General features: G+C 35.1%; 1 protein-coding gene across 1 annotated transcript in view; it reads left to right on the forward strand.

Moving 5' to 3' along the window:
- The window catches only part of MMP16 (matrix metallopeptidase 16), a 285,679-nt gene that overhangs the window by 152,057 nt on the left and 118,225 nt on the right, over positions 1-15,397 (forward strand). The window contains exons 3-4 of the mRNA XM_030304358.1: positions 252-374; positions 14,602-14,906. Of these exons, the coding sequence (XP_030160218.1) occupies positions 252-374; positions 14,602-14,906 (428 nt within the window). The remainder of the gene's footprint in view (positions 1-251; positions 375-14,601; positions 14,907-15,397) is intronic.

Genomic DNA, 15,397 nt, shown 5'->3' on the forward strand with positions numbered 1-15,397 from the left:
TAAGCTCAAAGTAAATTAGAGAGACAAAAAATATCTAAGAGAGCTGAGTTCAAAACCAACAATTCTTGATCATTCACGGGAAAAAATAATGCTTTCTACTTGGGTTCAAACTGCATGAGAATTGACAATTTTCTTCTTTAGGTTTTCCCATTTTCATCATCACTGTCATTGGTTAACTTCCCAACTGATTTCCTTTTGAAATGAATGATTAGAGTTGTTGGTAACTAACTGGAAAACCCTGCTTTTTGCAGCTGGATGAAGAAGCCTCGATGTGGCGTACCTGACCAGACAAGAGGTAGCTCCAAATTTAATATTCGTCGAAAGCGATATGCATTAACAGGACAGAAGTGGCAGCACAAACACATCACTTACAGGTATGAGAACTAATGAGGAATTACCGTTTTTTCCATTTTTTCACAACCATTTATTTTGACATTTTGTTGGCCATCTTATGCACATTGACCACGTGGTAACATATAGGAATATGATGTTGACATAGGGAACTGAGACCTGCAATCAAGAAGAGAATAAATTGGCCATTTGGAGTCCTTGTAAACATTTCTTAAATTCTAGATCTTTTTTGTAAACTATATCTTCAAGCTTCTTGAAAGTACCAAATCCTAAGCAACTCTGAGATGAATATTTTACACATTGACATTATTTAATAAGGATTCATAATCTAAAAAGTAATCAAATAAAGTTTACAAATAATTGTCTTTGAAGCAAAATGTCTTTGACTCTATTAATTAACTTTTAGTATCAGTCCAAACATTTTACTTTCTATCTTTTTGGGAACAGTGCAGTTGGATCATCGTTTCTTGTTTTGTCTCTACTGAAGGACGCCGAAGGGATGCCAGTGTCTTCCATCCTGGAGTGACCACTGCTGCTAACGGAGATGTTTCTAGTTATTCATTAATTCATTGAACAACTGTCTATTGGGTCTCTGTTTGAACAAAAACAATTCTAGGCCCTGTGGTTATAGAAATAAGTAGAACACGGGTCTCCATTCGTTCTTTTGGAATTTGCAGTCCTGTGGAGAAGTTCATCAATCATATAAATGTGATGCCTGTTATGAAAGGGAAGGAAGAGAAACTTATAAAAACAGGGCCGTCTAACCCATTCTAGAAAACCAGGAAAGGTCTTCCTAAAGAAATGGCCTTTCAGCTAACCACCACAGGAAGAGAAAGAACTTGTTAGACTAAAGGGCAAGGAAGGGCAGGACACTTCAAGGGGAGGGTAGGATGCCAGGAGTTACATGAATAAAAGAAAGAAATTTATAATTCTCATTCTTTGTATAAATAACCCTGCTCGTACACTTAAAGATAAAATTTAAGCCTCAGTATATAGATTTTCTACCAATACATCTGGTTTGTGCCATTTGAACTTAGTTATTTTGAGAACACTTTTCAGTGTTATTTTATATTCTTTCGCTAATCCTCCCAGATAGCATGCTCCTAGAAGTTTGTGCAACCTATTTCAGTTACTTCTGCAGATAAGAGAAATCAAGGAGGAAGCAGTCTTAAGTCAAGCCCATGTAGTAAATGTGAAGTGTTAGAAGAGTTCCTTAAGGGACAACAACAGAAATACCTGCTACCTCTGCATCTAACAACATTGCACAGCTACTTAAAGTTGTAATGAAATAAAAGATACAAGAATTTGTAAAGAAATAAAACTATTGTTATAGTTTATATCACTTCCTATATAGAAAGCACTGAATAAACCCTAGACAATTTTCAGAAATACCTAAAGAATATGGTTAACTTAAAAAATAATACATTTCATGTTTAGATAAATTTTAGGTTTACAAAAATGTTGAGCAGATAATACAAGTAGTTCCCATATACTACATTGCCCACCACCACCTCATGTAAACACTCATAGTTTCTCCTTCTATTAAGATCTTGCATTAGTGGGATCTGTTTGATACAATAGCTGTGCCAGTGTTGGTGTGTTAATTCTAACTAAAGTGCACACTTACAATAGGGTGCACTCTTTGTGCTGTAGTTTTATGGGTTTGACAAATGCATGATGTCAAGCAGCATTACAGTATCATCAGAATAGTTTTATTCTATTATATTGTATTCTAAAAATATTGTGTTATACTTCATCATCTCTCTTCTCCTCCATAACCCCCAGAGACTACTGATCGTTCTAATTTCTTTGTAATTTTGCTTTTCTGGAGTGTCATAGAGTTGGAACCATACCATACGTATATAGCCATTTCAAACTGCCTTCTTGCACTTAGCGGTGTGGATTTAAGGTTCCTCCATCTTGTTTCATGCCTTGATGGCTCATTTCTTTCTTTACTGAGTAATATTCTGTGTATGGATGGGCCACTGTGTGTCTACCCATTCACCTATTGGAGCCTTATTGGTTGCATACAGTTTGGAGCAGTTATGAATAAGGATGGTATGAAAATTCATTGGCATGTTTCTATGTGGGCAAAGATTTTCAATTCATTTGGATAAGTACCCAGGAGTATAATCGCTGATCATATGGTAAGACCATAGTTAGTTTTGTAAGAAACTGCCGAACTGTCCTTATCCTTGGCATTACTCCTGGTAATAATTTAAAGTTCCTGTTGCTCTCCAACCTCACCAGCATTTAGTGTTGTCAGTATTTTGGATTGTAACCATTCTAATAGATGTGTAGTGGGATCTGATCGCTGTTTTAATTTGCAATTCCCTAATGATACATTATACTGATTATATTTTCATATGCTATTTGCCATCTGTACATCTTCTTTGGTGAGATGTCTGTTTGGATCTTTCGACTAATGTTTTCGTTTTTTTTTAATCTTTTTAATATTTATTTATTTTTGAGAGAGACAGAGCATCAGTGGGGGAGGGGCAGAGAGAGGGGGACACAGAGAATCTGAAGCAGGCTCCGAGCTGTCAGCACAGAGCCCAACGCGGAGCACGAACTCACAGACCACGAGGTCATGACGTGAACCGAAGTCAGAAGCCCAACCGAGTGAGCCACCTAGACGCCCTGTTTTGACTAACTTTTAATTGAGTTGCTGTTTTAAGAGCTTTTTTTAAAAAGAGTTCTTTATATATTTTAGATACAAGTCTCTTATCAGATATGTTTTCCATTATGTTCTCCTAGTCTATGACTTGTCTTCTCATTCTTTTTACAGTGTCTTTTGCAGATCAAAAGTTTTAATTTTAATAAAGTCCAATTTATCAATTATTTTTTCTTTTATTGTGTTTTTGGTGTTGTATCAGAAATATCATTTCCAGGGGCACCTGGGTGGCTCAGTTGATTAAGCATCTGACTGTGGTTCAGGTCACGATCTCCTGGTCTATGAATTTGAGCCCTGCGTCGGGCTGTGCTGACAGCTCAGAGCCTGGAACCTGCTTCAGATTCTGTGTCTTCCTCTCTCTCTGCCCCTCCCCCACTCACACTCTGTCTCTCTCTCTCTCTCTCTCTCTCTCTCTCTGTCTCTCAAAAACAAATAAAAACTAAATAAATAAATAAATAAATAAATAAAATTTCCAAACCCAGGATCACTTAGTTTTCCTTCTATGTTACCTTCTAAAAGTTTAATAATTTTGCATTTTCATAGGTCTATGATCAATTTTGAGTTAGTTTTTATTAAAAGTGTAAAGTCAGTGTCTAGATTCACTTTATGTGCATGTGGAAGTTCAGTTCCAGCACCGTGTGATGAAGATACCATTTTTTTCTTCATTGCCTTTGCTCTTTGCCAAAGATCAGTTGACTTATATGTGTGGGTCAATTTCTAGGCTCTTTATTCTGTTTCATTGTCCTTTCTTTTTATTTGTAAACCAATATCACACTGTCTTGATTACTGAAGTTTTATACTAAGTCTTGATATCAGATAGTGCCAGTCTTCTGACTTTATTCTTCTTCAGTTTTGTGTTTTCGGGGTCTCTTACTCTTCCATACAAAGTTTAGAATTAGTTTGCCCGTTCCTTCAAAAGAAATTGGTAGGATTTTGATTGTGATGGTGTTGAATCTACAGATCATTTGGGAAGAACTAATATCTTAACACCATCGAGTCTTAATATTCATGAACATGAAACTCTCATCATTTATTTAGGTCTTTGATTTCTTTAATCCCAGTTAGGTTTTTGTTTGTTTGTTTGTTTGTTTTTACTTTTACTCATATAGATCTTAGGCATAAACTGTAGTCCAAGTGAGAGGCTATAACAACATACCATAGATTGAGTGGCTTATAAGCAGCAGAAAATTACAGCTCACAGTTCTGGAGACTGGAAGTCTGAGATCAAGGAGTCAGTATGGTTGGGTGAGTCACAGACTTCGCATGTATCTTCACATGGCAAAAGGGCTAAGATCTCTGTGGGATACTGATCCCATATATGAAGGCACCACCCTCATGACCTCAAGCACCTCCCAAAGGTCTCATCTTCTATTACCATCATTTTTGGGGGTTAGGATTTTAATATATGAATTATAGGGGGAGATAAATATTCAGACCATAGTCATATATTTTAATAGATTTAGTCCTAAATATTCCTTTTATTTTTGGTACTGTTTATGGTATTGTGTTTTTAATTCCAAATTCCAAATGTTTGTAACTGATATATAGGAAAACAATTGACTTTTGTATACTAGCTTTGTATCTTCCAATTTTGCTGTAATCACTCATTAGTCCAGGATTACTTTGTTAATTCTTTGATATTTTATACAGAGAATAATATCACCTGAAAAAAAGAGTTATATTTTTCCTTCCCAATCGGTGTGTCTTTTACTTCCTTTTCTTGTCTTAAAACTGAGACTGTCAGTCTAATGTTGACAAGGAGTGCTGAAGGCAAACATGATTGCCTTTTCCCCAGTCTTTAGGAGAAAAGCATCTAGTTCCTCATCAGTAAGTATGATGTTAGCTGTAAGCTTTTTTCTAGATGTTTATCAAATTGAAGAAGTTCCCTCTATTCCTAGTTTGCTGGAAGTTTTTATTATGAATGAGTTGGATTTTATGAACTGCTTTTCTTTGCTTTTTCTGCACCTATTGATATGATCATATGATTTTTCTTTAGCCTTTTAATGTGAAGGATTACATTAAGTGATTTTCAGTGGAACCAGCTTCTCATGCCTGTAGGGTAAATCCCACTTTGTCATAGTGAATAATTCTTCTTACATATTGTTGGATTTTATTTGCTAATTTTTTGTTGAGGATTTCTACATGTATGTTCATGAGTAACACTGATATGTAGTTTTTCTGTCTTGTAAAGTCTTTATCTGGGTTACTTAATTCCATGAGTACTAGCCTCATGGAATGGGTTAGAAAGTGTTTCTCTACTTCAGTTTTCTGGAAGAGATTGTAGAGAATTGGTATGACTTCTAACGAAATGTTTAATAGACCCAATACAACAATTTGGGCCTCGTTCTTTTTTTTCATGTTTTTAAGGTTATTAATTTTTTTTATTAAATCTGCTTAATAGATGTAGTCCTGTTCAGATTATCTGTTTCTCTTTGTGTAAGTTTTTACAGATTGTGTCTTTCAAAGGAGTTGGTCCATTAAATCTGTGTTAGTCTGCTCAGGCTGCCATCACAAAATACCACAGCCTGGATAGTTTAAGCAACAGAAATTTAATTTCCCCAAATCTGGAGCCTGGAAGTCCAAGAGTAACATGCTGTCGAGGTTAGTTTTTGGTGAAGTTTCTCTTTCTGGCTTTCAGACAGCCACCTTCTCATTGTGTCCTCCTCTTACCTCTCCTGTGCATGTGTGGAGAAACAAGGAGATTTCTGCTATTTGTTTTGTTTTGTTTTGTTTTGTTTTGTTTTTTGTTTTTTTTTTTCTTATAAGGATGTCAGTCAAACCAAATTAGGACCCCATCTTGTGACTTCATTTAACCTTAATTACCTCTTTAAAGGCCCTATCTATAAATATAATTGTTGGTTGTGGCTTCAATTTATTTATGTCAGAGAAGACCTTGTAGATCATTAGGGAAAGAATGGGCTATTTTACTTGTTAAGTTTTTCTGTAGTAAGTTGTTATCCATATGGAAAACAATGAAATAAGATTCTTACCCCAGACCATATAAAATTAGTAAATATTAATTGGATTAACGTGCATAATCAACTTTAGAACTACAAAACACACAACTCTGCCTACTGATATTTATTGCTTTCATTTCAAGTAGAGTCCTTTTTCTCATCTCATTTCCAAACTTAACAGTGTACCTGTTTACTGTCTGTGTGTACTTAGGTACTGACTTACACCATTCGTTTAAGAAAGAAAAAAAGAAAGAAACTTAAGAGCCATCATGTTAAGAACTAATCATAATTCCGTTTATGCTATGTCCCTATACTGACAACTGCGTCAGCCAGTTTTGAATACTAAAATAATTATGTGTCTATCCCTGTAAACTTCTAGGTTATTGATAAACTCATCATGTGGTTATGAGTTCTATTTTGGAGTAAGAAAGCTCTAGATTTGAATCCTGGCTCTGATACTTGCTACCTGTAAGACCAGGATCAAGCTACTTTACCTTCTAAGTTTCATTCTCCCTGCATGAAAAAGGAGTATTGTAACACTACCCACCTCATAAAACCTAGGAGATAATTAAGTCAGATGATGGTGGGGAAAACTCCCCAAAAAAACAGACAAACAAACAGAAGAACCCACTTCAGGACAGTGCTTGAAACATAGTGCTTAGGAAATGCCAACTATCATCTTAACTTTTTTTTAAGTTTATTTATTTTGATGAAGAGAGAGTGCATGCACACAAGTGAGCAACAGAGAGAGAGAGTGAGAGAGAGAGAGAGAGAGAGAGAGAGAGAGAGAGAGAGAGAGAGAATCCCAAGCAGGCTCCACACTGTCAGTGTAGAGTCCGACTCAGGGCTCAAACTCACAAACAGTGAGATCATGACCTGAGCTGAAATCCAAGAGTCAGTCGCTCAACTGACTAAGCCAGCCTGGCACTCCGTCTTAACTTGTTTTAATTCACCAGACAACAGAAATTGTTGAGAGTATTCTAATAGAATTACAGAAAGTTGAGGGTGAGAGCTAAGGATTTTAAATTTTAAAGTTAGTATATGTAGGGTGTTAAGTTGCTTGTGTTAAGTAAGTACTGTATAAACATTTACTACTACTTTTATTCCTATATTTAGAAAAATAAATACAAGATATTCTATTGAGGGAAAAAAAATTACTCTTTAAAAGGATAGTTGAAATGTGCCCTTACAGAATGCAGCCAGCAGTTGGAGTGGGGGTGGTTGAACTAGGTTTTATTTGATGGCAAACTCGTTATGAGCCGACAGCATCATATGGCTCAAAAAAGAATTGAAATGAACAGATTAGATTGATAGAAAGCAAAGTGTCCAAAGCAGTGATGATGCCAATTTTTCTCTTTGCTTTGCTGGCCAACCTTTACCTGATGTATCATTTTTCTCTTTGGTCCACCACATTTCCAGCTGCTTCTTGGCAAATTAAAGTACACCTTTAAAAAGGAAATCAAAATGCTAAGAGATCTTGAAAACAGGCTGCATGAGAAAGAGCTCAATATTAGAGCCAAGGATTCTCAACATGATGGAAAAAATTATTTAAAGGAGAAAATTCCAGTTATTTTCAAATACTTAAAGGCTTTCGGAAGAACCTAATATTTTGAGCTGTTGGAAAATTAAATCATTCATCCTAAGTCTTCATCATCAGAAGCATATAAACCAAACAACTTATTCACTTGTCAGGGAAATTCGAGACCATTTGTGGAATGGTTGGAAAGTTAGATTATATAACTTTAAAATCTCTTCCTATCTTTAAAATGTGGAATTGGAAACAGCCTTCTATAATTACTCCACTTAAAGGGAATGTCTAGGCTCCCAGGCTTTCCACTTTAATGACCTCAGTGCAGGATACCTAGAAATGGGAACTTCTGAGATCGTACCAGAAGATCACATAAGTATTCTTAGAGGTCTATGTAACTTTGGCTGATGCATAATTTACATGCTGGTAATAATTGTTATATAAATACTGGTGGCCATTCATGTCTTCCTTGCATCTTTATGATCAATTTTCTTTTGGCACATTTTGCTTCTTGGGTAATTAAGTGTTGTTCATTCAATAAGTGGTTATTGAACAGCATTATGTGACAGCACTGGCAATAGATGAGTTAAGTAAGACCCCCGCTCTCATGGAACACATAGTTGAATGTGGGAGACAGGTATTTAAGTGAATAATTGCAAAATAGTATATTTTATGTGACATCAAGACCTTACAGCATTTATTACATCAGAGACCATATCCATGTTATGCTCCCCAGAACCTAGAGTGGCTGCTGTGTATATTGCTCTCATTACATAGTTGTTGAATAAATTAATGAATTGTGTGTTTTATTCAAAACAATAATGGGAATTTAATGAATAACCTTATTTTTTATCAATATAGCTTCATTTCCCAAGTTTATTAAATATGGTATAATATATGCTTAGCCTAAATTCTTTTTCTTTATAAAATCTAAACTCCAAAATAATATTTTATGTAGTAAGTGTCCCAGGAGTAGGTACTTAAACTGCCAGATCCAGCTGTTTTTTAAATTGTGTTATACTAACAAGGATTCATAATAATTCATGTGATACTATTATGTTATATTAATTAGTATTGGCTCTCTTTGTATTTTCTCCCTTAGTTAACCTTGATTTTAAATAAATGTTTTTGTGACTCCTGAAGTTACACACTGGAAGTTACTGTTTTACTTTAATAATATATGCAGGAAAAGAAACCTAAAAATTTTGAGCAATAATCAGTTCCTCCCCAGAAACATTTGTCATTATTCTCTTTAAACCCAATGAGGTCACTGAATTTGATGGTGCTCTTGACTTCATAGAGAATTCAGGTTGTGTGTCTAGAGGATACACGTCAGGCTGTGTAACAGACACTATTTAATAAAACCCGAAGTAATACGTACTTTAGTCTGCCTTGCCTGAGAAACTAGCGTCTTGGGACATAGCAAAATATTTAATGTAAGCTTTTCTAGAGGGAGAGACTCCATATTCAGTCTCTATTCTCTAACCATTTCTTCTACTTAAAGTAAAGCTGCATCAAGATACAAACATTATATGAATGAAAGTAAATTAGTCTATTTAGATCTCTCTTGATAGAATATCATAATACATTCTGGATATGGATCTGACAATGATTTAACTATGTCAATTATGTTGATTATTTTTACTCTGTTATACTCCTAGCAATTGTCTACTTTCTCAGTTACAATACATTCCATTTAGTTGCTAATCATTTTTCGTAAAATGTTAGTATGAATGTTAGTATGCTTTTCTGACCAACTAATTTTTGTCTGTTGAATTGACTAAAGGCTATTTAGCTTTGTCCATATAAAAATAATTTTGACATAAGTACACACACACACACACACACACACACACACACACACAACTTCTGTAACTTAACTAGATGCTGAAGTATTCAGTTTTATTTATTTCAAAATTAGAGATAAAACATTACCCTAACTTTGAAAAAGGTTTATCACTCTCAAAATTTAAAGGGGAAATAATTACTAATATGTAGAGTTGTTATTAATTAAATTGGTATGGATCCAGTGATGTTAAAACTAGAGAATCCTTGAGGAGCCTGTGGGTGGCTCAGTCAGTTAAGCGCTGACTTCGGCTCGGGTCAGGATCTTATGGTCGGTGAGTTCGAGCCCTGCATAAAGCTCTGTGCTGACAGCTCAGAGCCTGGAACCTGTTTCGGATTCTGTGTCTCCCTCTCTCTCTCTGCCCCTCCCCCATTCATGCTTTGTCTCTCTCAGTCTCAAAAATAAATAAACGTTAAAAAAATAAAAAAAAAACTAGATAATCCTGACTTTTCATGTTAATCTTTAGGCACTGGGTAATATTTACTGTGCCACTCAAGTAACTAATTACAGAGTTTACTTCATTTGAAAGGCAAAAAACCTTTCGCAAGGGCTTTGTTTCACATTTCTTATAACATCTATTCAAAAGAACAAATGTTTTATATTTTTAAAGTTTACATTTATCTATTTTATAGAACTAATGAAGCAAAATAATTCCTACAGTGTCATCAATAAAGAAACCACACATATATTTTTCAGTAGGGTTTTGTTAGAAAAGATCTCATTTTCTCGAAATTTGCTATTTCTCTGAATATCAAATTCTCACACTTTTAAAAAAATTATCCTAAAGGAAATAAGTAAACTTAACATCTGACTTATCATTGTAAGATTTATGTTTCTATTGAGAAATATAAGGCAGAGTACAAGTTTCTTTTAATACACAATACAAATACCAAAATATATAGGTTTTTTTCTCATTTTCATATTAGAGATAAAATAATGCTCTAACTTTGGAAAAGATTTATTACTCTATGAAAACACTGAAGGGAAGTACTCCATGATTAGTATGTAGAATTGTTATTAAATGAATTGGCATGGATTCAGTGCAGTTAAAGCTAGGGAATCCTGACTTGACACAGTTATCTTATGAATCAATTGACATGTTTCACTACCAATTGTTCTGATGAATACAGAGGTCAAAAAATGCCCATTTGATCAGTTTTATTATAGTATTTTATAAGGCATGGTCATTAAAGATAACATTTATTAATTTTTTTAGGTAAAAGTTTCAAAATTTAGCAACATGAAAGTTTAAAAGAATCAGTGAAATGGCATAATGAAAAAAACTGATAAAACCTTCCAAAAAATGAAATCAGTTGTCTTATTAGAATGAAAAATATGTTCGGGGCGCCTGGGTGGCTCAGTCGGTTAAGTCTCTGACTTGAGATCAGGTCATGAGTTCACAGTTCCCGAGTTGGAGCTCCACATTGGGCCCTGTTTTGATAGTGCAGAGACTGCTTGGGATTCTCTCTCTTCCTCTGTCTCTGCCCCTCCCTGACTTGTGCGTACACACACACACACACACACACACTCTCTCTCTCTCTTTCTTTCTCTCTCTCTCTCAAAATAAATATTTAAAAAGACCAAAAAACAAAAAAGTATGTTCATTATAACTATTCTATTCACAGAAAAGCAAAGTAAAAACATTTTAAAATTAAATTAGCTTTATTAAGTTTTTCAAGCATAAACTTCATTTTATAGCATTTTTTGTTTTTCAAATATATATCTTAATAATTTTGAGCATCGTTAGAACTACTAAGAATGACAGTCTTATTATTGTTGATATCATATATCTCTGTGTTCATTATTATTTCAATTATTAGTAAGTACAAACTACATCTCAATGGCATAAAAATTCCAAAAAAATTTTTTTTTGTTTGTGCATTGTGCAGAGCTCTAACTTTGAAGTGCATTCATGTGTCTTGTATTTGTTAGTGGCATCACAAATATTGTGGTTCAGTATATTTTGGACGCCAATCAGGGCATAGCTTTGAAAAACACAGTGATGTGTTTACAAATCCAAATGACACTTCACATTTATTATTCTTTACTATGTCGCTTCATTTCTCAGAACCATTATGTACTTATATACATATCATACTAATGATTTTTTTTAAAACAAAATAATTTCTTCATTACACGCTGAATAAAACACCAATTCCCACTAACAGTACTCTCAGAACTTTCACTGAAATAGTGTAATTCTTCCTATCTCCATGACTACCATTCTAGTACAATGTTCTGTATTCCTTTGCTTGAACTTCTGAAATGTCGCCTTGCTTCCATTCTTGTCTTCTTATCCATTTTTCATTAGACATAGTGGTCTTTGTAAACTAGAATAATACCAGGATACTTCTCTGCTTCTCCTTTCACAGAATATAACCCACTTCCTGCCAGTTTTCTTTCATCTCATACCACTGTCCTGAGTGTTCATTTTACACCAATTCACAGAACACTCCCGTTCTTTGAACTGGCCAAGTGTGTGGGGGCTGCTCACTATTCCTTGTGGCTGGAAACTGTGTGCTCGCTAAGCAAGTCATTGAATTCCCATTTATTATCTACTGACCTGACCTCACCTCCTCAACCTTCACTTTCTACCATCTGTAATTACTTTTTGATGTTGTTGAGGTTTTTTTGTTTGTTTATCTCTTATCACTGAAGCAGACTCTTCTTCAAAGCTGTATCTCTGGCACATAGAACAGTAGCTATATATGTAGTGTGTTCTTTCAAAGAATGTGTTGTAAAAAGACTTCCCCACTAATGAGGGTCTTCTGAGACCCTGTAGGTTGGGAATAAGATAGAAGACTACTAGGAAAATTAACTTAGATAAAATTCAGAGTTACGACATTAATCTGAACGTTCTTCAGCCATCAGGCAGGAAATTTAGAGACTAACAAGCCAGACAGAAGCAGCACCACATATCTTAATCTAGAAATTTACCTTTCTCAAAATGGAGTTCAGATCATCACACTGAAGGGATGTAAAGTTAAAACAAACAAGTAAGGCAACAACAAAATACTGTATAACATTCTCCCTGAACAGGCTTGAATTGTTTTATTCTATCCGGCCTGTGGTTCAGTTCAGAAAACATGGCGTCTTGCTTGGCACCTCCTTTTCTTTCACGGCCTGTGTCCAGCCATCAGTGTATCTTGGAATGCGTGTCCTCAACATTTGTCCCAAATCCATCTACTTCTCAGAATCTCCACCGGCAGTCCCCTGGCCTCCACTTTCACCTCCATCTTTCACCTGAAGTTTTGCAGGAGTTTCCAGCGGGTCTCCCTGCTTCAACTCTTGCTCTGTTTCAATAGATTTTTGACACGATGCTGAATCATTTCCTTAAAAAAAGTGTAATTCAAATGTTACTTAGCTCATGATGTTCCACTTCTTCCCCTCTCACTTGGAGCAAAAACCAAACTCCTTACAGTGGCCCAAACCTTTGATCTGGCCTCCTCTCTAGCCGTGGCCACCTCACCATTCTTGGTACTTTCCAAGACTGTCTCCAGCTTCAAGCCCTTTCGCTTGTCATCTCCTGTCTGGAATGCTGTCTGGTCCCATTCCATTTCCACCTGGTTTGCTTCCTCATGTTTTTGTTTTTTGTTTTTTTTTTAATACAGTGAAATTTACCATCAAATAGTCAATGTAAATATGTATTAGAAAATAGTGAAAACCTTGTCTTAGATGTGAGGTCCAGCTTAGAATAGAAGACAGTGTATTCTTGAGCAGAATGTTTAAGTGGAAACACCAGCTCTGCCACTCTAAATTTTCTCTGAAGTTTTCTGAATCTTAGCTTCTTTCTTTGTAAAACAGGTATAAACACCCATCTCTTTGGGTTGCTCAGGGCGTTAAATCAGATACTGTGAAATGCTTGGCTGGCTCAGAGTAAATGCTCAGTTAATACCATTATTATTGTTTCAGCATGATACCTGCCTCACATTTGTAATTATTGAGACATACCTACAAGTGGGCTAAAAATATAATCTGTATATTATTTTCCACCAGAAAGTATATCTTAATTTTTTTCTATGCTGCTAAATAGCCTTAAAGTAGAAAAAAATAACTTTGAGTCCTATGTATATTATGATATATAATAGAGACACCATAATTTTACTACTGCTATATCATTGTAAATGTTTAGCCTTCAGCTCTCTTTTATTACTGCATTGCAATAAACATTTACCTAAATATTATAGTCTCTTTTATGTATTAAGGTTTTTTTCGCTTAAATATATGGACTCATGGATGTAAGATTGTTGATGGAAGTATTCATTTGTTATTAGACTCAAGAAAAGTAGACTAAATAATGTCCAAGTTACTGGGGTGCCTGGGTGTCTCAGTTGGTTAAGCATCCAGCTTCTGCTCAGGTCATGATCTAGTGGTCAGTGAGTTCGAGCCCCATGTCGGGCTCTGTGCTGATGGCTCAGAGCCTATAGTCTGCTTTGGATTCTGTCTCCCTCTCTCTCTGCCCCTCCCCAGATCATGCTCTGTTCTCTCTCTCAAAAATGAATAAACATTAAAAAAATTAAAATAATGTCCAAGTTACTTCTTTAAATTAATATAATTGTTAAATATTTGTATTAAAAAGCTATTCACTCACATTGCTTTTTATTTTTTATCATATCTAATTATTTATTTTTTTCAATATATGAAGTTTATTGTCAAATTGGTTTCCATACAACACCCAGTGCTTCACATTGCTTTTTATAATTAGAAAGAATTAATGTACTATAAGAAAACAATAGAAACTGTAATAACCTTTCCTTTAAAAACTAAGAAATAACTTTGCATCTGCTGAATTGGTGTTTGTAGATAAAAAATAACATAAGGACATTGTTTGGAAGTAACATGTGTGCACACCATGATGTGCCCTTAAAAGTAATGATAGCCAGAAAGAAATTGAATTTTTAATTTCAGCTTGAAACTGTTGCACCTGTTTGGTCATTTGGCAAAGCTGCCTTTCTGTTGTTCAGGAGGCAAAGTGACTGATTGATCTAATTAGTCCCCCGTTAAGCATTCTGCAGAGAAGAACTTCTCACTCGTCGCCTTGGTGGATGAATACTATATTATTGAGAATTAAATGACTTCAGTGTGGTGAAATCTAGCTATAAAGACATGAGACATTGATTAATTTTTTTCTTATTTAATATGACTGTTTTTCTAGTATTTTACTCAACTGAATAGATTGAAATCTGTAATAAGTTGAACTATATATTAAAAAGCCAAACTCATTATTCTCTTCTCTAAATTTCAGTATAAAGAACGTCACTCCAAAAGTTGGAGACCCTGAAACCCGGAAAGCTATTCGCCGTGCCTTTGATGTGTGGCAGAATGTGACTCCTCTGACATTTGAAGAAGTTCCTTACAGTGAATTAGAAAATGGCAAACGCGATGTGGATATAACCATCATTTTCGCCTCTGGTTTTCATGGAGACAGTTCTCCCTTTGATGGAGAGGGAGGGTTTTTGGCACATGCCTACTTCCCTGGACCAGGAATTGGGGGAGATACTCATTTTGACTCAGATGAGCCATGGACACTAGGAAATCCTAATCATGATGGTAAGTGCATGGCTTTTTTCATTGCAAATATTTCTCTTTTTATTTTTGTTTTTGGAATGCCCAAGTAATTGACTGATTTACAAACTTTTTTTTAATGTTTATTTATTTTGAGAGAGTGTGCAAGCCAGGGGTGTGGGCGAAATGGTGGTGCAAAGAGAATCCAAAGTAGGAGGAGACCTATCAGCACAGACCTTGTCACCAGGCATGATCTCAGGAACCGTGAGATAATGACCTGAGCTGAAATCGAGAGTCAGTAGCTTAACCAACTGAGCCACCCAGGTGCCCAATTTAACCAATGTTTAAGGTGTCAATCTAAATTCATTTTTAAAAATATAAAACACTATGTGAGCCTTTTTAATAACATTTTAGAATAAGAATTTGTATGGGTCATTAGACAATGCTAGTTTTTCATATGGTCTGTTGCTTGGAGATTAGAACTTTACACTGTGTTCTGTAAACAGACTGAATTTTGTTTTCTCTAAAATGTCACT

The sequence above is a fragment of the Lynx canadensis genome, chromosome F2, assembly GCF_007474595.2.
Source record: "Lynx canadensis isolate LIC74 chromosome F2, mLynCan4.pri.v2, whole genome shotgun sequence".
Taxonomy (NCBI): Eukaryota; Metazoa; Chordata; class Mammalia; order Carnivora; family Felidae; genus Lynx; species Lynx canadensis.